The following is a 27300-nucleotide window of genomic DNA, read 5'->3' as shown; positions in this document are numbered from 1 at the left end:
CAGGAACATAACTCATTCTCAGAGATGCAAGAAATATAAGATTGTACCTTTGGCAGTGACAAAAAAAAAAGAAGATAAATATGATTTTTAGCTTGATTTCATTATTGTACATCATTGTAAATGGGTTAAGTAGGGGTGTAGGAATAGAGACAGCAAGAACCTTGGCTGCTGAAGTCAAGTAGAGTAGAGGGCCTGATTTGGGTTCTCACTAATACTTAGTTTTATCATAGGTAATAAAGATGATAATCCCTCATAAGGTTTGTGAAAAGGGGATTCTAATAATTTAGGTCTTTTATAAGATTAGTATTTGTATAAATACAACACTGGCATTCAGGTAAAATAATTCTATGCAGATTGTTGCAAAGACTGGAGATAAAACTTGCACTACACAATGCCTTTGTTTAACCTTACTATTCAGTCGCAATTGATGTAAAACTTTTGATTTCAGAGAATTATCTGATTAAAAAATGTAAATGAACGTAACTATAATTTCTCCTTTTCTAGGGAGATTCTGTTAAGGGTGACCCGGGAAACAATGGAGAACAGGTAGGGAGTTTGACTTCAATCTCTCGCTGTGCAGTTGGTTGGTTTCTTTACAGAAAACCATTTCAATTTGTTGACAGAACTGTTTGTAATTTCATTGTACAAAGAGTTGGCCAAGCGATCATGGTGTGATTCCTTCACAGATGACACAAAGCGAGTCATTTCTAATTGAACTGTATGATATATTTGTGGCCCTTTAATATACTGTCAGTCTGTCCTGTTTAACTCTGACCAACTAATTAGACTAAACAGAACAGCACATTGAGCAATGAGCTAGTCTAACTCTTGTATTAATAGGCCTGCTATTGTTGCCAGAATATCCAAGAAGCCCTGGGGCTGCTCTGTAAACTGTTTTAACTCATATTTGTTGGGAAAACAAGCCAACTTCTACCATATGACACAGAGGGACACATGTGGGATAAAAAAAAAAAAACATCCCTTGGTGACCATTTTTTATTCTATTAAAGTATTGACAAGATTAGTCTTAATAAGTACTTAATGTCAGTTTGGTGTCCCACTGAATTGGATAGGAAGAGGTTACTGGTAGGGAAAGGCCAGGGGGTGACCATTGTCATCAAAACTCTTTGGGGGTTATTTATCAAAGTCCGAATTTATCTCAATATTTTCTGCTACAAACTCCGATCAAATACACTCGGGTTTTTTTCGCTTATTTATTATTACATTTTCCTGAAAATTTGCTTTGCGGGAAAAAAATCAGATTTTCACAATTTTTTGGGATTTTTCGTCCGATTTTCATGTTCTTTTTTTATTTTTCACCCGAAAACTCCGATTTTTGCCCAAAAACTTCGGAGTATTGCACGAAACCCAGCGCACATCAACAAAAATTGGGACTTCTCCCATTGACTTATATGCAACCTCAACAGTTCTGAGATTCTGGATTTCTGATTCAGGCTTTTCCAGCCTCTGGGTTTAATACATTCCAAAAAATTTGTGATTTTTTAAAAGTCCGATTTTATAAAAAACAATCACAAATTTTTTGTATTTTTTTCATTCGGAGTTTAGTAAATAACCCCCTTAGTGTGCACCATTAACTTTAGACTTCCATTGCTATATTTTGTAAGTCATAGCTAAGTTTGCTAAAATACAAGTTGTACCTAAGTCAGATGATAAAGATCATATTTAAAGAATGATGTATTCCTTTTGTTTTTCATAGGCAAATGGAAGCAAACAATAGCCAAAAACACAGAAACAATTTTAACTATGGTAACGAATATCCAGCTTTTAGCCAAAGCTAGTTACACACACAACTTTTGTGCCTTTATTATATTCAGCAGTTTCCATGATAACATTACAGCACTGCCAGTATAGGCACAAACAAAAGGTTTTAACATTTCTTTTCTGCAACAAATATGCTATATATGGATGATGCACATATTTGGAAGTCCCTATGTGGTCTGGCAGCATATATAGTAAGCTCTGTTTGGCTGTTTTTTTAGACAACCAAAACTTGCCTCTAAGCCAGGGATTCAAAAATAAGCACCTGCTTTGGGGCCAGTGGGAGCAACATTCAAGGGGTTGAAGAGAAACATGTTGCTCACAAGCCACTGGTTGGGGATCACTAATTTAGAGTATATTTTGTTCAGGACCATGGACAGTGGATGTGATGCTCTGCTGACAGCATGTATAACTTTCTTGGATTCTGTGAGACTGGGCTCTATATGATGGTGCCTGCAATGTATAAAAATGCAGTAGATCGTAAGCAATTTATTCTGTGGTGGTCTATACTGTTCTTCATACCGGCCATTCTTTTCCTGTTGAATCGAATCCTCTACTGTAGGAATTTCAGATGTCAGTAATGGTAAAAATATGCAGATAACATTATATATTGAATGTGATAATTGGTTATAGGAGAACCAAGATTACTATTATTTTGCCATAAAGACACTTTTAGTTCTCATTTTTCTATATGTATTCCTATGGAAGCTTCTATGCTATTCCTGGTCATAAAGGCTTCATAGCAGTGATATCGCCAAGTAAACCTAGTGTGTAAAATGATCAGTATTCATTTTTAAATAGTATACACTTCAAAACAATGACAACTACTATCCATATATTACATATTTGCTAATGGATTGAAAATGATTTCACCATGCTCTGTTTATTTATCTGTTTTTATGAGCTATTTTCTTCCACAGCGCAGATCAGAGTAAGGGGGTGCAATTACAGTCATAATAAATCAAATATTTTTTCTTCTTCCTTTCTTTTATGGTTAGGGCCCACCAGGGGCTGAAGGACCAAAGGTAAGGAAATGCCTGTTTTATACAATGTGACCCAAGCAAGTACCTAATTTTATGTAAATATTATAGTACCTGTGCCCATGCCTTACTAGTAGTGCAACATGGGCTAAATCCATTAATTTTCTTCAATTTACCTGTTTTTGAAATAGGAACTGTAAAATGGTACATTTATAAAGTTTTCATTGAAACGTAAAGGAATACTGTAAATTGTTATAGCAATTACAATTTTACTGTAATCCCATAACTATGATAGCATTTCCCTATGACAAACTGTGACTGTGACAAAACTACTGATGTGTACGATATATTCATTGACATTTTTTATCTCTCATTTTGCCATAAAAATATATAATATAGTATACTAGGCCTTTGAAATTGAAATTGAAATCATGTTGGAAATGAAAGATTTTCAATAAATTGAAGTTTTCTAGATAAAATAAGTTAGAGAAATAAAAATACATGTTATGGTTTCAATGGTTCATGAATAGGGCTGCATAGATTCAGAAATATATCAACAAAAGAACAAAAATTATGACAACTATTATATACAGGTATGGAATACAGAACGTTCTGAAATACAGGAAGGCCATCTCCCATAGACTCCATTTTAATCAAATAATTCACATTTAATAAAAACTTTTCCCTTTTTCCCTGCATATAGTACCTTGTACTTGACCCCAACTAAGATAGAATTAATCCTTATTGGAGGCAAACCCCGCGTATTAGGTTTAATTAATGTTTACATGATTTTTTAGTAGATTTAGGGGCACATTTACTTTGGGTGAATATCGAGGGTTAATTAACCCTCGATATTCGACCATCGAAGTTAAGTCCTTCGACTTCGAATATCGAAGACAAACGATTTACCGCATTTACTTCTATCGAACGATCGAAGGAAAAATTGTTCGATCGTACGATTAAATTCTTCGAATCGAACGGTTCGAAGGATTTTAATCCATCGATCGTACAATTTTCCTTCGATCCGAAATTACTTAGAAAGCTTATGGGGAAGGTCCCCATAGGCTAACATTGGTGCTCGGTAGGTATTAGGTGGCAAAGTAGGTAGTCGAAGTTTTTTTTAAAGAGACAGTACTTCGACTATTGAATGGTCGAATAGTCGAACGATTTTTAGTTCGAATCATTCGATTCAAAGTCGTAGTCGAAGGTCGAAGTCGCCAATTCGATGGTCGAAGTTTTTTTCATTCTAATCCTTCACTCGAGCTTAGTAAATGTGCCCCTTAATGTATGGAGATCTAAATTATTGAAAGACCCCTTATCCGGGAAACCCCAGGTCCCGAGCATTCTGGATAACCCATACCTGTATATTGTTTAGACCTGTCCCTATGTGTTGTATTTCATTTTTCCTATGGAAATCATTAAACTTTACCAGTGGCTGCAATGATATCACTATAATTTAGAACTTAAACAGTACTTTTATCGCTTCATTGCTGTGATTATTTTATCATTGTTATATATCATGTGAATTATTTGTAATGTACCTGTTTGTTTACACATATATATTTATATATATATATATATATATATATATATATATATATATATATATATATATATATATATATATATATAAATACGTTGTAGATGGGTGCACACCAGGAACGTTTAAAGTCAAATTACTTAAAGATTAAAACATACTTTATTGAAAAATTTTTTAAAACATATATATATATGAATTGATCACAACCTATCTGATCCTAACCACATTATAGTAATGATACTGTATCTTTACTAAGGGTAACAGAGGAGAATGCGGGAGACCTGGAGTAAAAGGTGACAGGGTGAGTATATTTATCACTATTATAAAGTATAACAGTATAGGAGAATAGAACTTCTTAGTACTGTACCTATATTTTTGGTTTACAATTTTATCTCACATTTGGCCAGATTCAATTCAGGGAGGAAAAGATTTATTATGTGAAAAGTCATGAACGATATTCAATTTAACATGCAATTCAATTCAGAAAATATTATCTCACTGTTTATTACTTGAAAACTCTATTGGAAGTCTATTGGAAAAAAGTGGAACTAAATTTGGAGAAAAGTTTTTTTTTATCCTCGATTGAATCTGTGTTTTCATGAGTTTTCACATGATAAAGAGAACTTTTTCTCACTGAATTGATGTAGCCATTGCCTGATAATCCATTGTTAATAACAATCATGTTTTTTTTTTTTTTGTAGGGGCCAGTAGCTCCACCTGGACAGATAGGTCCTAGAGGAAGTCAGGTACAAATGGTTTATGTTTTCAGTGTATTAATGCTCTATCAAACACACAATAATTTGAAAAGATTTTTCCTTCCCCCACCCATCACTCATGAATATAGGGCTGCTGAATACGTCTCTCTGCTACATTTTGGAGCACATAGATACATAAAAATTTACAGAGGTGCAGGACAGGAGCAAAGAAAAAAAACCCTACCCTGTGCTTAATAAATGACCCCCATGTGGCATAGACTACAAAAGGAATCCTTGTACCTCAGGTCAGCTCAGTGCACAGAAATTAGTTCTTTGTGCCGCCATACCTGCAAAGGTCCCCAAGTGCTGGAATGTCTGCATGAAATGAATCAGGCTAATTGCTTTTTCATATCAAAGAATATAAAATATAAATGTTATTTCATATCTAGCGAATCTGTCCCGTTTTGCAGAAAAAAAACGCAAAACAGTGAAAAGTTTTTACGTATGACAATTTTTTCTTACTCCAAATGCATTAAACTCAATGGGTGTTTTTTTCTTGGGGCGACTTTTTTGTCCAAATGCATTAAAGTCAATGGGAGTTTGTCTTATGGTGACTTTTTTGTCTGTGCGACAATTTTATCTTGGCGAATTTCTTGTAGCGACAAAATTTTTCACAGTGGATTTTTGTCGCAGTTTTTGTCGCAGTTTTTTGAAAAAAATTGCAGATGGCAAAGTGCATAATTTCCCCGCTAAAATATTACATGTTCATTATACATTATTATAATAAGGTGCAGCATAGCCCTTCCAATAACCATGTGAACTCTGGAAAGATTCTTAAGTCCTTAAAACACATGTAGTAAACTGCATCCAATGTTTGTTGCCAAACTACTGTAAATTCTGGGCACTGATACATGGGAATAGTGCATTCCCAGACTGAAAGTATTTATAAAACAGAATGGATGGTTACTGAAAGCACAAGCAATAAACCTGCATACAATACCTATCCAAAATTAGTATTGGCACAGAAAAGTACATGTTTTTCACTTTGCATGTAGACATACAAGCCTTGGATCAATCTATGTACCAAGAAAAAAAAACAAATATATAAAGAGCAGCAAAGCAATCACTTTGTTTTGCATTTGGGTAACTCTGACCAGAACAAAATTTAACCACCATTCAGGCAGCCCTCAGTGACTGTTCCAAGCCTTGCCGTGGTTGCCAACATAAATATGTTGCCAAACGAGCAGATCTTTGCCCAATATGGCTTCCTTGTGCTGAGCAATATTTGGCTGATCCAATCATTTGGTCCTCAAGCCAAACAATCATATCACAGTAGGCACCTATGCAAGCTTTTGGGAGAGGATCTAATCTACAAGTTTATTCAGCCCTCAACCCAACCGAATTTTTTAACCTGTCGATATCTGGCTGATTTTCAACCAGACATTTTTAGAGTATAACCTCTTTTATTGGTTACTGCTTATTTTTTTTATTTAAGTTTGTGTATATACCCATTTATTGTACAATACTGTGGAATATGTTGGTGCTTTATAAAGACTGCACATGTTAATAATGAGGAAAACAGGGCACATAATAAGCAAGCTGATAATCGTGTAGTGTTTGTATTGTAGGGTATCTCAGGACCACCAGGGCAGACAGGTCCAAGAGGAAACCAAGGAGACAAGGTAATCATTTTTTAATTCATAATTAATAAGATGTTATTTTACATTTGGTGTTCAGAAATTAGGATTTCTTGGAGCTGTCTATGTAAAAAAATGAATGCATTATGTAACCACTGTAAGTGAAACATCTCTGTGTAGGGCAGGCATGTCCAAAGTGCGGCCCGGTGGCCAATTGCGGCCCGTTTTCAAATTTACACCGGCCCTCAGCCTCCGTCATGAAATTAATAATAATGAGGCCCCCCAGCACAGTGCAAAAAGGAATCCCATAGCAGTAATATTAAGGCACATTAGTGAAATGATCTGCCACTTGGTCTATACTGCTGCCTGTGTGCTGAAGGTGTTAGTAATAGACACGTAACGGCACATAGTGACGTGCTATATTCACATACTTCTTTAGGGCTGAAGGTGTCAATAGACGTACTGATGTGCCAGTACAGTGAACTAAAGAAGTATGGCGTCACTACGTTCCAGAACGTGTCTATTACTAACACCTTCAGCACACAGGCAGCAGTATAGACCAAGTGGCAGATCATTTCACTAATGTGCCCAAATATTACTGCTACGATTACTCGATTCCTGTAATTTAATGTTAATGGTTCAAAGAATGTCGGGCTGAATGGTCGGCCCCCACACATTTTCACCTCACCAAATCTGGCCCTAGTTGCAAAAAGTTTGGGCACCCCTGGTGTAGAGGCATCTATAATCAAAGAGGATAATGCTACATATAAAAATACCATAGCCATCTAGCAAATGTTTTAGCATTAAACTAGAACTTTATCTATAGTTATGGAAGTACTTCAGGGTCAGGGATTCCTCGGAAATTCACCAGTTATTTCTGGGTCTGTCTCCATTGATGCTGCCTTGCATATCTGTAACAGAACTGTGTATAGCGCATTATCAGAAATTTGTCACGCAAAGGGTGGTTTTCTTTTTCTGCTTAAGGACCACAGTGATGCCATTATATGTGCTCGCTTGTCTCTTTGACAACTACATGAAACTCCCCCGCTATCCCAGTGCACAGCAAACTAGTTGTGGAAACAAGGAAAGCATTATCACCAAGTTGTTGATTCCTCTATAGTGAAATAGATGGTGAAGCTCAAAATCTTAATCTAAACCTCAGCAGGCCAAAGGTTCTTACAAGAATAAAAGTCATCTTTCTGTTGTTTTTATATTACCTAAATAAAATTCTTTTTTCACTGCATGCTTCTTTAAGGGCAGAGCATTGAACTTGAGTAGAATTCAACTCTACACAGATAGCAATAGCAGTGTTGGGGTCCTTGGAACCATAAACCCCAAGCCAGGGCAATTAACAATTAAAATAATTGCTTGCTGCAGTATGATGATTAGTCAGCAGGTTGGGGAAGGTGATGGTACAGCTTGTCTATTTGCTGATACTGACAATTTCTGCTACCTGTTTGATGTTAGAGGTTGAAATGCTACTACTTATGGCAGAGACACGCTCAGATTCGGGGAGATTAGTCGCCCAGTGACAAACCTCCTCTTCTTCGGGGCGACTAATCTCCCCAAATTGCCTTCCCGGCGGGATGGCACTTGGAGCACTTCATTTTCCGAAGTCGCCTGAAGTCGCCTCACGAGGAAACTTCGGGCGACTTCGGAAAATGAAGCGCTCCAAAGCCATCCCGCCGGTGATTTACATTCTAGCCGGCGGAAAGGCAGGGAAAGGCAGTTTGGGGAGATTAGTCGCCCCAAAGAAGAGGAGATTTGTCACCGGGGCGACTAATCTCCCCGAATCTGAGCGTGTCTCTGCCCTTTTGCTGTTGCTTATTGGCGTTTTACTTTTACAGTTTGTCTAACTGTACTTTTAGTTTTAGATTATAATATACTGCATTCAAAATGTTAAAGTAGTCAGTTGAAGATATAAATGTATCTTAAGGTTGAAATGATAGCACATTGCAAGCAGTTTTATGGGTTTTTTTTCCAAAAGGATGGATGATAGTGGAAATCACTATTATATACTTGTAGGTTTATGTACACTATATGGGACAACTTATCTGGACAGCACTTCTAATTATTGGAAATTGCCATTTAAGCAACACACAATAATTGCAGACAAATGTGCCACTGAAGCATACAATGACATTCTTTACAAAGTCATGCTTTCTACTTTGTGGCAACATTAATAGGTAAAGCTTTTTTAGCCGCAAAGAGATGACCAACACCATTGGAACAAGATGTTGGATAGACAGGTGTTCAAGCACCGTCCATTGATGGACAATGACTGGTCATCATGGTCAAATGCTCTATAGGAATATACTGACTGATAACATGTGCCTGACATTAGTCTATTTGCCTGAACTTTTCATAGGGCAGCTAACAACATGACAAACAAGAACAATATGATGTATATTATTTTTTTTTGGGGGGGGGGGCTATAGTTTGGACTGTGCACTACATTGTATTTATAACTTAATATCAGAGATAGTAGTATCATCCTATGGTTGTTCTTAAAACATGATCACATCTATTCTTTCTTCCTTTTTAAAAAGGGGGAACCTGGCCCTGAAGGTCCCAGAGGTCCTGATGGAATCCCTGGAATTGGGCATCAAGGAGCAAAGGTAACCAATTAAGAAACATTGGACTCGGTAACTAGTCTTGCTACAGAATTTTTATAATATAAGACTACATTTTTGTTGCTAGAGTCTTATAATATTGTTTCTGTTTAGGGAGAAAAGGGAGAAGAAGGACGAATAGGATCACCGGGACCTCCAGGCATTGGGGAACCTGGTTCTCCTGTGAGCATTCAATATGTCAATATGTTTCTTTTCTGTGTTCTCTATTATGTCTTCTTCCAATATGGGAAATAAAAAACCTCCATGAACTTATGAATACATATTACACAGTAAGGAGGTTTTATTCTTAACAGATTCAGGTCTGCTTGGAATACTGTCATTTAAATTTTATAGCTGATATACTGCTTTTGTCTTTGAGGTGTAAAGATAATCTGCACTGCATTCTACATTACAGAATTTACAATAAATACTGGTATTTGGGGAAGCCATAGGGCTATTTCATCCTGATGCTATGAAACTACTAGAAGTATCACTGGTGAAGCAACATTTCCACAATAAGGGCTCCTAGATGTTTGTTGTATGGGCAGTGTCCACTTGTCACTCTACTATGTATAGTACAGGTATGGGATCCGCTACCTGAAAACCCGCTAGCCTGAAAGTTCCGAAATTACAGAAAGGATGCCTCCCATAGACTCCATTTTATAAAAATAATCCAAATTTTTAAAAATAATGTAATTATGAAAATACTTTGAACTTGATCTAAACTAAGATCTAAATAATTAATCTTTATTGGAAGCAAAACCAGCCTATTGTGTTTATTGTATGTTATTGCCTGAAAACCCCACATTTTTGGATTATCGGACGATAATTGTCCAATATCGTAAAAGGGACACCTCCCATTGATTTATACGTGACCTTGGCAGATTTGAGATGGCAGGTTTTGAGATTTTCGAATTCAGACTTTTGGCAGCTTCAGGGTATAATAAATCAAGTTTATTTTCCCTCTAAAAATTAGGGGTTTTGCCCAAAAAACCTCAACCAGTAAATAACCCCCTAAATATGTTCTAATATAATGAAACATACCCCATGTTTCACATGTACATGTGAATGTTATGAATTGAGTTTGCCGTAGATGCAATTCTAGGCTATGGAGTTGGATTTATAAAATGTATGTGAAAGATAAATATTTGATATCTAAAGATATCCAAAGTTAGGAAATAACATTTTACATTTGTTTTACCATAATCACAGGGAAGTCCCGGCACAGAAGGAATGCCAGGGGAGAGGGGTCAGCCTGGAGAGGGAGCTCCTGGACAGAAGGTACCAATATTAAGTGAGCCACAGTCTATGGTCTATATCAGCTATATGCACTTTGCTTTATTCTAAAACATTGGCTACCATCTTCACACAAATGTACAGTATGCTTTCACAGCATAAATGATTCCATTTGTTACCCTCAGTGGGCCTGCTCCAGAAACATGGAAATCCTTCCTGACAAATATCTTGTAGTAAAAGTGCAGTATCAAAGATCTTGGATTTGATTTTACAATACAACTACAGACAAAGGTCAAGACTACACTAGGCAAGACTAGTGCTGGGCAAACTAAAATAGAAAGAACATACAGTTCAGCTTAGTTACACACACTAAAGGTGACCATACACTATAAGATACACTCGTTTAGCAAGGTTGCCAAATCAGCAGATCTGTCCCCGATATGCCCACCAAAGGCAGGGTGATATCGGGCTAATCGGATCATTCAGCCTGAGGGCCAAACAATTGGATTACAATGATGGGAATAGGCGCCAACGGGATGAAGACCACATCAACTAGCCAATGTGGTCCTCAATCGCAGGGGAAAATCAAACCTGCCTAATCGATATCTGGCTGATTTTTGGCTAGATATCGGTTGGGGAAACTGTCGGAATGCACGATACACGGGCAAATAAGATGCCGAATCGGTCTGATGGACACGAATCAACATCTTTAATCTGCCTGTGTATGGCCACCTTTAATGAGTTCAATTTTTGAAGCTAAAGTTTGAGCTTTATTAAGTATATTAGGTGCTATGCTATCAGCGTACAGGCAGGTTCAACATGATGGAGATCCAAGAAGAAGTGTTTAGAAGTAGCTGGCTTTTGATCATCATACCATAGGTGCCAGTGGTCCCCAATTGGACAACTTACTTTGTAACTGAGTGTCTACTATAAAAAAGATAATGAAAATTATTTCATTACTATTCATTTTTTCTGGCTTGGTAGGGAGAAAAAGGATCAGAAGGGCCCCAGGGTCATACTGGCTTACCAGGATTGTCCATTCAAGGCGATAAGGTAAAATAAGCCATAATGGCACCGCAATATTGTCATCTGCATACATTTTAGTCATGCATATCTACTACAGGTATGGAATAACTCAATTTTTTTTAAATTATTTTATTTCTCTGTAAAAATAAAACAGCACCTTGTACTTGATCCCAACTAAGATACACATCATCCTTATTAGAGACAAAACAATTCTATTGGGGTTATTTAATTTTTTTTTTTTTTTTTTAGTAGATTAAGGTATGGAGATCCAAATCCCTTATGTGGAAAACCCAAACCCCTGAACTGGGAAATAAATAAATATATAGATAAATAAAATTGCATGAGTTAATTCCTATTGACTTCTACAAAAGCTTGCCAGCTTTTGTTTTTTTTTTAGCCGACTTTTTGCATTTTTCTTTTTGCTTTAATTAAGCCTGACAGAGATTTTAGAAAATATTCTTGTTCGCTTTGCTTCTGCATCTGCAATCTCAATTTTTGATAAATTACCCTGATAGGGAAGAGGTTAAATGCATGCCATACCTATTTCCTACCCTGTTACCCAGCATTCCCATGTCTACGAGATGCATTTGATGATATATTACATTGTGTTCATATCAGAATATTAAGGGCCTTATTTATTTAATCAAAAAAGTCAGACCAAACTAGAATCCATGATTGGACCTTATTTATTAATAAAAAAAGCACGATTTTACCAGATCGGGGACAAACCCGAAAAAATCGAGCCAATGATTGTTTTTTTCCCAAATTGCTTGATTTTTTTGGGCTTCTTCAAAAATCCAGAATATTTTGGATTTTTCAGCTACTTCTAGTGCAGACCACAGAAACTTCCAAATAGGATAGGGACCTCTCCCATTGACTTAGATACAACCTTGGCAGGTCTGAGATGCTGGTTTTTTTTTGCTTTGAATTTTTTTCCCACTAAAAATTCGGATTTTATAGTAAAACAAAAGCAATTTTTTTGAGTTTTTGGCATTCGAACTTTAATAATTAATTAAACACATATATACTGAATGATTACAGAAAAATAAAGCAAAAGCCTAGTTATAAATAAGTCTAGTTATAAATAAGTACAGGTATTAATTCCCGTTCTCAAGATGTCATGTGATTCTGTAATGATTTAACTTTTTTATCTTCTGTATTTCATGATGGTTTCTTTAAATTAGATGATTTATGCATGTATTTCAGGTATATCTACAATGTATAAAACAGTTATGAGTAGCTCCTGTTTGATGTGTTTCCCTGTGATGTTTTTTGACTGCAACATCCAACATACCAAAGACAGCTGAGGGCTGTCAGTTGAGGGGAATTTTAGTTAATCAACATAGGTAGGACTGCTGTTTGCCAATTACTAGTGTAGATCATTATACATTAATATAGCTAAACTGTGTGCTTATTCATTAGGGTGACATTGGACCTCCAGGAACATCTGGTCAAGTAGGACTTCCAGGTTCAGGCTCTCCAGGACCTCAGGTGATTCATAGATAGCAAAACTGTATTTATAAATTAATGAATTTAATGCTTTGTAAGTGTGGTATGAGCATGAAACTAGTGACTGGTAAAGACACCTAAAACAAGAACTATGGCAAATAAATGCTGTAGCAAATATCATGTGTGAAGTGTGGAGCACAGGGCAGATGGGAATAAGGTAGTCCTGTTCTTGCTGCCTACTGTATATGATGAACACATTAGGGGGTGGGTAGAGGGTGAGAGAAGGGTGCCCACGTGCATCCCATCACCTGTCCCTCATGACTAAAGGGAATGCTGAATGCACAGGTATTTATGCTCCATTTTTGAGGGCAACCTGGATATTAAGACGCTCACCACAGGACAGGCCTAAAGTGCAGAAAACACTGTGCTGGTACCTTTGCTCCTTTATGCTGGACATAGTAAGTTGTAGATAATATAGCATGGGGCTGTTATGTGGTGTCCCATGTTCCCTCAGGGATACTTAACTGAGTAACACACACCACTGCCCTTCGTTTGCAAAGCTTTTACCACACTGAAGCAACAAATTAACTGGGGGTTCACAACACACTTGCAATGAACTCAAGAACAGCCACCAGTGTGAATTAACAAAGCATCCTCCTCGCCACACACTCTTGACATTTACATTTTTCCCAGACCACTTGGCCCCATCCTCCTGCTTAGATCCCTGTTCCTTGCATTGTCAGTGATGCTGCTCCTTGTTGCAGACTTTCAGTAGAGGGGTCAGCCCACGTTACAGGTACACTAGGCCCTATGTACCATATTTTCTATCCTTGTAGGTCTCTAACTGGGCAGGTACCACCGGGACACTGGTCCCTCACTTTCTCATTAATGGAGCCTCAGCTACTTGTCTCTCTACCCTGCCACTGACTCTCACCACCTGCAGTGAGCTCCAACCAAATCTGTCTTACCACCATCTCGCCTAGTCACTTCTAACAGTTACCTTTCTGTGGCCTACTTCAGACTCTCTGGGGTCATGAACTATTCATTTTATTCTGCTAAAGAGGAAGGTACTCACTATACTTCCATTTATATAGCCTCTCCTGGGGCATTCCCCTTCCTAACACCTGGTGGCTGCAGGGCTCATTTACTAACATAGGTGCTAAATTGCATAAGGGTCTAAGTATAAGTCTGCTACCAGTTCAAAATACTATAAGAAAATAAAAGCAAACATCTGATTGTATGCTATGGGCAACTGTATCATTCTATTTTATATTAACCTCTGTATCTGCCTCTAATGAGCTGTTTCAGTCTGCCTCTAATCAGATTTTATGTCATAACTGTTCTTATTTTTATAGGGCTTACAAGGAATTAGAGGGTTACCTGGTCCAAGGGGTCCTCAAGGTCCCTCGATAGCTGGTCCAAAGGTAAATTGTTAAAAAAAAGTCTATGTTATAATAAAAGCCCACTGGAAATATGCACATCAAATGTGTGTATACTTTGCTTTAAAAGGGTCTGAGTGCAAGATATCAATATATGTGCAATATATCCTGTTATGTTTAAAAAATTGTTCAGTTTTATGTGCCATAAATGAAGTTACTGTTGCTATTGTTATACATTGTTGTTGTGATTGGCAGGGAAACAGATTTAAAAATATCTTTAAAAAACCACTGCAAATGTTTAATTAATTAAACATCTTGGAAGATTAGGTAACATTTCCTTTCATTACTATAAATTATAATAAGAGAGAGGGGATCTGTAAATTTAGTGGTCACCTATACCACTTAGGTAAGGGATCAGGGATCCATAGCTTGGGTTAGGTAAAGATAGAACACAAGGATTTTGGTAAAAATGCTATAAATTCATCCAGTCAGGATATTTCCTCCTGCACCCATCATGACTCAGGATAAGAACTTGTTTTTTTTGGTTTGTATATGTCTGTAACCACTAGAAGTGATAGTAAAATGTATTTCCATTTCCCAGTACAGTTGTACTTAATTGATTGCATGCTTTCACTCTTTATTTAAGCTACAGTCTGTGTATCTGCTACAATATGCTTTGAAAAAAAAAAAATATTTTCTAGGGTGATGCAGGTGAGAAAGGATCCCCAGGCCCTTTAGGACAGTCCGCACCTGGTTTACCTGGACAGAAAGTGAGTTTTGTTATTGTAATAATGTTGTACTCTATTCTAGTATTGTACTTATTCTTCTTAAGTTCTATCCCTTTTTATTTATTGATTTGTTTCACTATGGGTGGAGAGGGAGACTGCTTAATTATGGCAGTTTTAAAAAGTTTACAGCAGGAAAGGAAGGAAAGAACATGAATTTATAGGGCACTTCCTAGGATGATTAGGTTAAAACTTAACTTTTTTTTTTTTAGCAGATTTACCTTGCCCCAGAGCAAACATCTGTGGTTATTTCTTTCTTTGTTATTTATCTCCCCTTTTTATTTTCCATACCCCAGTTGTATTTGTTATTTCTTAACTACATATGCCATACAATCGCCCCAATTATAGTGATATAATATAAGCATAGCTGATTTGAATGATGACACAAAATAATAAATTGTTTGTTCAACAACAAGGGGCCCATTTACTTAGCTCGAGTGAAGGAATAGAATAAAAAAAACTTTGAATTTCAAATGATTTTTTTGCCTACTTCGACCATCGAACGGGCTACTTCGACTATGACTTCGAATCGAACAATCCGAACTAAAAATCGTTCGAATAGTCGACCATTCGATAGTCGAAGTACTGTTTCTTTTAAAAAAAACTTCGACCCCCTAGTTTGCCACCTAAAACCTACCGAAGTCAATGTTAGCCTATGGGGAAGGTCCCCATAGGCTTTGCTATCTTTTTTTGGTTGAAAAAATCGTTCGATCGATGGATTAAAATCCTTCGAAACGAACGATTCAAAGGATTTAATCATTCGATCGAACGATTTTTCATTCGATCAAACGAATTTCGGTAAATCCTTCGACTTTTATATTCGAAGTTGAAGGATTTAACTTTGACAGTTGCATATCGAGGGCTAAGTAACAGCAATAAGGGGGAAAACAAATACAATGTTGTTATACAAAATGTCTTCAATAAAAAATACTAAAACAAAAAACCTTTAACCTTTAAAATCACCAATTACACAACCCATTTACTCCTGTAGTGAGTATATTGTTTGCACAAGGTTCTGGATGTTGGACCTTAAATAAATGGTCAAGAATTTAACGGTATATTGAAGTTTGCATTCATATACTTAAATTCACACTGTAAATTGTATGTGCATGGGTAAAAGAGTTAGCAATTGTGGAATGTGGATTAAACGTTATGACCTGCCTTGTTCAACTGACTTAGATAATATGACTGCCAATTCCATATACATCAACATACCAGGTGCACTCCTTTAGGATTTGTAGCCTATGTTTTCTTCTTTTTATAAAATGTATTCTCACAGTTATAAAATGAATGTTTGGCCACTCTAACTAGCAATATTTCTCTACAAGAGGAGACATTAATATGTTATATTTCATTGTAGGGGAATCCAGGGCTTCCTGGATATCAAGGAGAAGCAGGAGAAAAAGGAAATGACGGGAAGGAGGGCAAAAAGGTATATGGTGTTTTGTTATTTTGTATATTAAGGGGGTTATTTATCAAAGTCCGTATTTATATTTCAATATTTTCTGCTACAAACTCCGATCAAATCCGCTCTGGTTTTTTACACTTGTTTATTATTACTTTTTCCCGAAAATTTGCTTTGCTGAAAAAAATCTGATTTTCACTATTTATTTTCACGAAACTTTTCACCCGAAAACTCCCAGGTATTGCATGAAACCGAGCACACATCAAAAATCATTGGGACTTCTCCCATTGACTGATATGCAACCTCAACAGGTCTGAGATGCCAGATTTTCAGATTCTGACTTTTCCATCCTCAGGGTTTAATACATTCCGAAATATTCATGATTTTATAAAAAAAAAAATCAAGAAATTTTCATGATTTTTGAATTCGGAGTAATTAACCCCCTAAATATATGTACTTGTACAAGCATCAACTTATCATGAAAGCATCCAAACAGAAAAATAAATGAAAAATCTTAAAAACATTTGGAACTATCATGCTCCCTTTAGAAATGTTCTCTTTAATTGTGGGCATTATACATGCTTTTAATATGACCATGCAATAGGTTTTAAGTGCAGCACCAATCCGCATTGCTTTGCACTTCTGCCTTAGGTATAAGGTGCTGTCTGAATTCACCACATGGGCATTTTAGAAGATAAATCACATATTCAATTTAGGAATTTAGATACTGTTTTACTGTAAATCTTTCGCCTGTTCTAAATACTTGTTTTTCATGGTTACTGTATTTAGGCCATAAATAATTTTATATAGTGAGTTGTCCATGACTGACACATAGGGGCAGATTTATCAAGGGTCGAAGTGAATTGGAGGGAATTTTCAAAGTAAAATAATTCTAAATTTGAAGTAATTTTTTGGATACTTCGACCATCGAATAGGATATTACGACTTCGAATTCGATTTGAAGTAAAAGCATTCAAATATTCGATAATCGAAGTACTGTCTCTTTAAAAAAACTTCGATTTCAATACTTCGCCACATTAAACCTGCCAAAGTGCTATGTTAGCCTATGGGGACCTTCTAAAGTTCTTGGAAGTCGAAGTAAAATCATTTTGATCGATCGCTGAAATCCTTCGATTTTACTTCGACCGCAGGATACCCAAATTTGATGAAAAAAACTTCGACTTCGATATTCGAAGTCGAAATATTTCAATTCGATGGTTGAATTTCTAAGTATTTTTAACTTCTAAATTCGACCCTTGATAAATCTGCCCCATAGTGGTGTTTCCTGTTAGAATATATGTAAACATGTATATATATATGAATTTGTAATATTTGTTTATCTTTGTGTGTGAACAATAAAGAATGTTACATTGTCTTTAAAAGACCCATTTATGATTGCCTGAGGCAAACCGTGTGTCTACAATTCACGCGGGGTTTTATGCCAAAAAAAAAAAAAAAGCTCTGTAATCTTTTTATGTTTGCCTAAATGGGATTTTGTAACAAAGAAAAACAATTAGAACTTAAAAGCTGCCAAAGTTTTTCATTTTTGTTCGGAAAAACTTATGGAAATTGCTGAACTTTTTTTTGGGCATGAAATCCAGCGTGATTTTAAAATTGCCTAAGCACAACAGCTTGGCCAATCATAAATGGGCCTCTTAAGAAATCCGCTGGAAAATGTGCTCAATTTCAAAGTTTTCATTGCTCAGTTCTAAATAAATCTGCCCTTTAGCATTGTGATACATTTAACAAAATATTGTATTTTGTTTTTAATGCTGTATAAGTTGCCTTTCATTTTCTTCCCAATATTAACCTCTGGATGTCTAGGCGTAGTACAGCTCAGGCATTTCAATGATCAGCTTTATGAGAAACCATTTGTTTAATGCATTTATTTATTTCAGGGAGAACAAGGGATTCCTGGACCACGAGGGCCAGTGGGTCCTACTGGAATTGGACTGGAGGGTCAGAAGGTGAAAAAACTAGATGTCAGGGCTTAATTGGGGTGCTGCTATAGCACTTACATCAAAATCACTTGCTACATGGCTATACATTGATTCAGAAAGTTTTCCAATGTTTTCTGGGTAGTTAATCATTATGTATCCATTGAGAAATCACCCTTAAATGTTAGGAAATGCTGGGAATTTATTGCTTATATATTGTCATGAATGATAACCAATCTACTATATACCATCACAAATACTTGGTAGAAAAATGGAACAGCCAATTCCACACTTACACTAAAGAAAGAAATATATATATATATATATATATATATATATATATATATATATATATATATATATATATATGGGTTCAAAATCCGAATTTTTCTTATAGTTTTATTTAAAAAAGACTCGCAAACTAGAATCCACGATTTGACCTTATTTATTATTAAAAAAGCACAATTTAATCGGATCAGGGAAAAACTTGATAAATCAAGCGAATATTCAAATCATGTGTTTTTTTGCAGATTTTTCCCCGAATTGTTCGATTTTTTTGGGCTTTTTCCTGAATAGTTCGATTTCTTTTTAGATTTTAGCCCGAAAAGCCCAAAAAAAATCAGATGTTCATGCTGCATGTAATTCCAGTGCAGACCACAGAAACTTCCAAATAGGATAGGGACCTCTCCCATTGACTTATTATATAACTTCTGCAGGTCTGAGATGGCACATTTTTGGATTTGGACTTTTTGCAGCATCAGGGTTTTAAAATTTTTTGGAGTTTTTGTCCCTTAATATTCATATCTATGTTCTATCTTCCCTTATCATAACAGGGAGATCAAGGGGAAAAGGGATCTGTTGGTTTAATAGGTACAAGAGGAAATTCTGGGCCTCCAGGTCCAAAGGTAGGTCATTTATTTCTTTAATTTTTGTGGTTTGTGATAATACAATAAAGATATTTAAAGTTAATTTTGCAGTAATTTTTAAATTGTGCTGTCCAATCCAGTCTGTGAACTGTGGTGACAGACAGGCTCATTCCTTATTAAAGGAGACACATATGAATAATGAATAATATATGGTTCTGGTTTTACTTCGGTCTAAATATTAATATTATCTCTAAAAATTGCCCGATTATTGGAGCTATTGACCTGCTACAGTCACAGTCCAAGTTAAATAAGGGGTGGGCTTGTCCTAACGGTTCCTACCAGAAGCACAGTAGGAGGGGACAGCTAGTCACAGCCCTGCAGTTACACAAGCAAAGATAGACTTGAGTTCCTATCCTACAATGTAGTGCACTGAGTGCTGCCAGCTCCCCTGCCTAGCCTGGGAAAGGAGGCAGCAGGAAGTGGAATATATGGGTGGCATTAGTAAGGTTTTTGCAGAAATGTTCGATAAAGCAACCCAAAACACCGCTTAAATAGTATAAATCATTGGCACATCCTTGTTTTTCACACAATATGTATCCTTTAAAAAATATTAATTTGGAGGAAGTTTTAACACACTGAAGTTGATTGTACAACTGCTGAAAAAGAAACTTAAAGGACCAGTAACATATTTTTTAAAAATTAAATGTTTTTTAAAAATTTGTTTGTACATAATGAAAAAAAACCCACCAAGCCATATTTAAGTTTAAATTCGCAAAGTCTTTATTAAGAAATCACTTACCGATAATCCGCTTGCGCTCCTCTTCAGAAAAGGCGACAGGGCGACCATTCATCATGCGGCGCACCATTTCTCCTCCCTGGCTATCTCCTATAGAAGGCAGGGAGGAGAAATCGAGCGTCGCACTATTGCCATTATTATTAATTCTAGCCACATTTACCCACGAAAAGTGAGATCATCCACACTCGGGCAATTCACTTACACAAACACACTAATTAGCGCACATATTGTCACACAACTCACCAGATGCGACAGAGACAAAATTGATGATGATTGATGATTTGCACAATGAGCCACTTTAGTAAAGAAATGTTCAGACTTTAAACACTAAGTTCAGCAAACATTCATTTCTATATACAGTAAGTGCATCCCTAAATTGTCTAACTCTTACATTTTATTTTTAAGGGAGAACCAGGAATGAATGGATTTATTGGTCTGCCTGGACCCTCTGTGGTTGGACCTCGTGGACCAAAGGTAAATTCATTGGTCCTTGACATGTATTTTTAGAATAAAATATTTCAGAAAAGGTCTTTTTTAACCTCTCGGCAGCTTAACATAAGGGAGAAATTGTCTGTAAATATCTGTAAAATAACATATTCTAAGAAATATGTCAGACTTTTTTTTCAATATTTAATCAATCAATCCTTTGTATTTTATTGACAAAGGATTGTTTTTTAACACAGTGTGATTATATGTACTATGTGCTGTATATAACGTTAAGGAAGGGGTGTTTTATGAATGTATTGTTCCCCGCTCTTCCTGGTAACATTTGGTTCCCTAGCCTGCCCAAACTCTGTCCCTGGTCCTCTCACTTTAAGACCTGGCGGCATGCAAATACGGGAGGGCTCCTCCAAAAGTGAAAGGCGGCTATTATAGGCAGAAGCGTGAGCTGAGGCGGGACCTTTGGGTTTTTTCTGGGTTTGGGATACCATACGTAACATTGCTTTAGCATATCTGAGCAGAAAATCTCCAATTTCCAGCACTGTACACATTTATGAACACATCTTGCCTGTAGCTTGCTCGTGACCAATAGATATTTGACTACATGACCAACAGGTTTGACCGGTTTGACAGGTTGCCAAATTAGATGTGTGTGTGTATAACATTTTGGTCTTTTTTCTTTGTCTCATGCTACCCAACTTTTTATTTTATAAAGGGAGACATAGGACCATCTGGACCGGAGGGACCAGTAGGAGATCCCGGCCTATCAGTCAAAGGAGAAAAGGAAAGACACGTCCATGGTCATATGGTTCAATGTCAAAACACTCAGTTATGATAGGGATCCTAGCAAAGAGTTTGTTGTTATTCCAGGAAGCAACACCATTTTCTAACAAAACTTTATTTTAGTTAAAGCTTCCTTATAGAGATACTTATATCCAATGTTCAGCTGAAGGTTGTTTGTAGTTTATTGTAATTTAGCATTATACTGTACATGAGTATTCACAATGCTCTAGAGCTGTACATAGTTATATCTGGGATGTGACTGATGGACTATGGGCTTAGAATGCAGCACGAAAGGATAAATTCTGCAGCTACGGTCTGATTATATAATGATACAGAATATGAAGATGTACATTTTATAAGAGCACTGGGAGAATCCAAGTTATGTATTGCTTTAACAGAAAGTTATTAAACTTAAAGCATTTAATGTTAGTTCTGTTCCATATAAATGGGCTGATACGATATCAGATTTGTAAGAATCAAGATTTTTAAAGAGGCACTTTTTCTGTGCATTTAGAGCAAATTCTAATGTCTGCCTGCAGAATATTTCTAGCTAATAACCATTCATCTCTGCTGATTATTATTATTATATATTTAGCAGTATGGTTTTACACCTGTACCAAATGTATGTATTTTTGTCACAGAGCACAACAGAGCACATGAAGAATAGCTTTAAGGTTCATTTGAGTATTGTATAATGTTACATCTTATTGCTGCAGGGTGATGTTGGCTATATTGGACCACCAGGGATATCAGGCCCAAAAGGAGAAGGCAATCCAGGAATCCCAGTAAGTACAGTATATTATGGAGTGAATATATCATATATGTCTGGATGCGTACATGCATCCATATTCCAAAATTCAGCCATGCTGACATTAAGGAGCCGAGTTACTAACATTAACATTTTTTTTTCACAAATCATATTTTTTTTCTCTAAAAATGTGTTTTTTTTTAATTTTTTCTAAAACTCTAGAAAAAATTGAGATTTATTAAGTGTAAAAACCACGAAAAGCTCTAATACTAAACGTTGACAAGAAAAAGCAGTTGAGGTCCTATAGAAGTCAGTGGGAGCTGTGCTGATCCAATTGTACTTTTTTTAGCCATTCAGACTTTTAGAGGTTTTCAAAAAAAAATTCTCTAGTCATTGTTTGAAAAACTTTTAAAGGTTTATATATTTTTTAGCACATTGTTCATTACTTTTTATATTTAGATCTTTTAATGAATTACATGTGGTTTTAGAGAAAATTAGTTCATTTGTTGTTTAAAAAACCTCTGAAACAACTAAAATGAATATGTTAATAAATGGGACTCTAAGGGTATATATACTAAAATCCAAATTAATTTCATTGTCCCAAAAAAAGCTTGACCAAACTCTCATGCCTGATTTTGCCTTATTTATTAATAAACTAACTCGATTTAATCAGATTGGTTAAAAAAATCGTGCAAAAACCTGAATCATTTGATTTTTTCGGGCTTTCCTCCCAAAAATCTTTTTGGAATTTTTTCCCAAAACCCCAGAAAAAGTTTTTGGCCTAAACCAACGAAGACCATCTTCAAATTGAAATAGGTACCTCTCCCATTTACTAATACAGAACCTCTACAGGTCTGCAATGATGTATTTTTGGATTCAGGCTTTTTGCAGCATCGGGGTATAATAAATGTCAAAAAATTTTAGGTTTTTCCCCTCAAAAAATTCAAATTTCCCCAAAAAGCCACGGTTTAATAAATAACCCCCTAATTGTCCCCCATAGTAAACAACAGTATATTGGAGACTATAAGCTCTATGGGGCAGGGACCTCCTTCCCACTGTGTCTCTTACCACATAGCACATTTGTTCTGATATGATTCTGTATATATTTATTATATGATTTGTCTTCCCAGTGTATACTTTTATATACATTGTACTTCGGGCGACTTCGGAAAACAAAGCGCCATGTCGCAGGCGATTTTTCATTCTAGCAGGCCACAGACGGGGGGAAGCAGTTTGCGGAGATTAGTCACCCCAAAGAAGAGGTGATTAGTCGCCGTGCGACTAAATCCCCCCGAATCTCCCAGTGTGACCTTAACCATATGCATTGTATAATGCTGCAGATCCTTAAAGGAGAAGGAAAGTTTGTTTGCACTTGGGGGTGCCTAACATTTGGCACCCCCAAATGCAAAAAGCCTTTCCTTCTCTTTTAAGGAGCTGCAGCACAAAAAAAAGTTTACAAATAAAGTTATACATACATACATGCACATAATGATGGTTTCATTGGAGCTAAGTCCCTTGTGTTTGCAAAGAGAAATTCCCATCAAACTTGAAATAGTTGTTTTTAAGTGCTAAGGCCAGAAAGTTAAATAAATAATGTTATACAAGGTAACACAAGTCATTTGTTAAACTTGAATTGTCTTTTTTTAACTTTGTCAAGTATATAAATCCTGATACATTTTATTGTAGGGCCCTCGTGGTATTCCTGGTGCACAGGGATTACCTGGTGGAAAAGGTACTGGAGACCCTGGGCAAAAGGTAACATTTTGTCGAATCTGTTAAGTTTTTAGGTGCTAAATGATAAGGGACTGTGCTTCCGTCTGTACATTTTAGAAGGAAAGGGATTCACCCAACAGATCTTGAGAAGTAAAGAGGGTAATACACACACCTGTAATCCACATGAGCCCAATAATTGGTATTTGTTCAGCAAATACACTCTGCCTATTGTTTGAATGAAAATAATCCAGCAGTTATGCAATTTGCACTAGATCCCACATGCTAGCTTCTTCAGGGAATGAGTGGTAGGATGAAAGATTTAATCAAATCTCTTTCTCCATAATTATCTGTACACCTGAGACACAGGTTGTAATTAAAGTAAATAATGGGATAATTTATACAGAGCTAATTATTAGAACGTATCCCTGGTGAAAGAGGGTCAGTAATAATTAAAACTACAATTAATAGTGATTTTTAAAAGAAAAAATAAGGAAACAGTTGCTTTCTCCAAGTAAACGGAAAAGCAGAATATACAAGTCCTATTTATGTGGCCATGTTAAACACTGGTGCACATTTCCCCTTTAATGGCTACATACAGAGCTTAACTGTTCTGTAGTTATGGGTATGTGACATTGTTTAGTTATTGTTTATAAGGAATTTCACATGGTAGACAAGGATATTCTGTTCTGGGACTCAGTTTAATGGGAGCAGGCCAGACAATGTTGCCAAGTAAATTCTTTTAAGACAGAATTTCCAGCTTTTAATCCATACTCTCTTAATGAATGTCCAAGACGGAGTGTGTTTAATAACTTGTTGTGCCTTGCACAGTTCTTATTTTCTGCCCCTAAAAAGCTTTAGTACAAAAACTGATAACAGTAGATCACTATAATAAAAAAAAAAAAATCAGGCGTGTTAGGGGGTCTGTTAGTTGCTGTTGTGGGGACAAATTTCATGTAAGGTAAGTGCAAACGTTAAAATGATGATGATGATCAGGATAACTGTGGTGTTTATACAAATGGCCTGTAGATGTCACTGTGCTCAAGACTTATACTGTGCATACTTACTATAGAGCTTGTGGGTTAGAGTTGCTTCCTATTGTGTAATGACTGCATGAACCTGCTAATAAAGCACTGTTATACTCTACTCATCCTCGGCTACCAAAACATAACAATAACCTAAGCTACCCAGGCACCCTAGACAAAAATATTTGGTCTAGGTACAACCGCTACTTATACTGTATACAGGGTCTGCAGCCCCTATTGTGCCTGTGATCCACACTCCAACTCTATGTTTTTTCCTGCAATTTATATGAAATCATTTGAGATTTTTCTTAAATATGAAAATCCATTGTGGTAAAAATTTTTTAGACATGATTATTCAAGTACTGTTTTTTTATATATAGCATGAATGAATACTGTCGGACTAGGGTTATTGGGCCCACCAAGGCTGCCACCTCAAGGGCCCCTACCCCCCCCCAGTCGTCAGCTCCTTAAGGCACAATATCCTAAGTACTCCTTACCCCTGCGCAGGCCTGGACTGGGAGTCGAAATAGGCCCTGCCATTCCAAGTACACAGAGGCCCAAACAGCCCCCCACCAGCCTAAACAGCCCCCTACCAGCCCACTATATGGTACCTTTCAATTGAACTATACAGCAGCCCCTCTGGCATTTGCCAGAACCCACAGATTGCCAGTCCGGGCCTGCCCCTGCGTGTACCTTTTAGTACTTGTAGCAATCAGTGAGGGATAGCAGTTTCTAGTATGGAGCGGGTCTGTGCCGGGGCCCACCAGGATTTATCACGGTATCCTGTAGCTCAGCCCAACACTGAGCATGAAAATTAATAAATCTGCCTGGGAGGGACAGTGAAGATTATGGAGAACTGCCAAATGCCCAAAGCAACTTCTGTATGGTACTGTCTTATATATGAGTATGCAAATGACATGATTATTCCTGCACTCATTCGCTTGGGGTCCTATTTCCTAAAATTTGGAAACATTTACAATTTTTTTTTTAAACTTTTATTTAATACTTAAGTTTTAATTTATTATTTGCTGCAATGTTTGCTAAAATAAATATATACATGTATGGGATACATTACCTGGAAACCCATAATTCAGAAAGCTCTGAATTACAGGAAGGCCATCTCCCGTAGACTCAATTGTAAAAAAAATATTAAAATTTTTAAAAGTGATTTCCTTTTTTCTGTAACAAAAAAAAAAACAGTACAGATATGGGACCTGTTATCCAGAATGCTCAGGACTTGGGGTTTTCCAGATAGCAGATATTTCTGTAATTTGGATCTCCATATCTTAAGTCTACTAAAAATCATTCAAACAATAAATATAGGCTGGTTTTCCTCCAGTAAGGTTTAATGATATCTTAGTCTGGAACAAGTACAAGGTACTGTTTTATTACAATGGAGGAACAAGAAAATTTGATTATTTGGAGTCTTTGGGAGATGGCCTTCCCGAGCTTTCTGGATAACAGGTTTCCAGATAACAGATTCCATACCTGTACCTTTGACTTGATCCTAACTAAGATATACTTAATCCTTAATGGAGGCAAACAACCCTATTGGGTTCCATTAAAGTTGAAATTTTGATATCCTTGTTTGTGTGATGAAAACTCATGCAATTTTTTGGATTTGGTTCAGCCATGCACTTGGATTTTGCCAAATCCTGCTGAAAAAAGCCCAATCTTGGCTGAATCCAGAACCCTATCCTGGAGTCGGTGCATCCCTGATGTATTTTTTATTCTGCAGTTCTCAGACTGTTATCTGGTTGTTAAGACTTAATTACCCTTGCAACCAAGCAGCAGTTTGGAAGCCAGAATGGAAAATGGATAGTGATGGGCGAATTTATTTGCCAGGCGCGAATTCGCGGCGAATTTGTGCGATTCGCCGCCAGCGAATAAATTCGCGAAACGCGAAAAAATTTGCGGCAAAAAGTTGCTGGCGTTTTTTTCCGAAAAACGGACGCCGGCGTCAAAAACGGGCACCGGCGTCAAAAACGAGACACCGGTGCCGTTTTGCGATTTTTTTGCCGTTTCGCGAATTCCGCGCGGAATTCGCAAACGGCGAAAAATTCGTGAAACGGCACCGCCGTCTCGTTTTTGACGCTGGCGCCCATTTCGCGAATTTTTCGCCCTTCCACGAATTTTTCGGCGAAACGTCGCAAATTCACCCATCACTAAAAATGGATACGGCATGGATAGAAAGATCAGAAATACAAAATAAGAATAACAATAAAACTGAAACCTCACTGTCCATGGGGGGGGGCACTGACCCCCTGACAATCTGTTAGTCTTTTCACTTGCAGGCTGGTTCAAAAAGAACCAACAATTAAACTTGAATTTCACCTGAAAATATGGTTTAAGATAGTTTGTTCTTTATAATATACCAAAAGTTCTTGCCCTTCAGCTTCCCCTTTAAGGAATTTTTCTTTCTCTTGACACATTAGTCAAACAAAAGTTACTGTTGTTTTTCATTGTGATGT

At 36.6% G+C, this 27300-nt stretch overlaps 1 protein-coding gene across 1 annotated transcript in view; it reads left to right on the top strand.

The window, feature by feature from the left end:
- Window positions 1–27300, top strand: part of LOC108718482 (collagen alpha-1(XXVIII) chain) — a 65173-nt gene that overhangs the window by 11878 nt on the left and 25995 nt on the right. The window contains exons 7-25 of the mRNA XM_041565910.1: window positions 505–546; window positions 2778–2804; window positions 4556–4600; window positions 5001–5045; window positions 6623–6676; window positions 9181–9249; window positions 9358–9426; window positions 10456–10524; window positions 11464–11532; window positions 12928–12996; window positions 14310–14378; window positions 15035–15103; window positions 16479–16550; window positions 18422–18490; window positions 19294–19365; window positions 20528–20596; window positions 21279–21347; window positions 22063–22131; window positions 23781–23849. Coding sequence (XP_041421844.1) covers window positions 505–546; window positions 2778–2804; window positions 4556–4600; window positions 5001–5045; window positions 6623–6676; window positions 9181–9249; window positions 9358–9426; window positions 10456–10524; window positions 11464–11532; window positions 12928–12996; window positions 14310–14378; window positions 15035–15103; window positions 16479–16550; window positions 18422–18490; window positions 19294–19365; window positions 20528–20596; window positions 21279–21347; window positions 22063–22131; window positions 23781–23849 — 1185 coding nt within the window. The remainder of the gene's footprint in view (window positions 1–504; window positions 547–2777; window positions 2805–4555; window positions 4601–5000; window positions 5046–6622; window positions 6677–9180; window positions 9250–9357; window positions 9427–10455; window positions 10525–11463; window positions 11533–12927; window positions 12997–14309; window positions 14379–15034; window positions 15104–16478; window positions 16551–18421; window positions 18491–19293; window positions 19366–20527; window positions 20597–21278; window positions 21348–22062; window positions 22132–23780; window positions 23850–27300) is intronic.

This window comes from Xenopus laevis, chromosome 6L, assembly GCF_017654675.1.
Source record: "Xenopus laevis strain J_2021 chromosome 6L, Xenopus_laevis_v10.1, whole genome shotgun sequence".
Lineage (NCBI taxonomy): Eukaryota > Metazoa > Chordata > Amphibia > Anura > Pipidae > Xenopus > Xenopus laevis.
The sequence above is the reverse complement of the archived record's forward strand: the minus strand, read 5'-3'. Positions and strand labels throughout refer to the sequence as shown.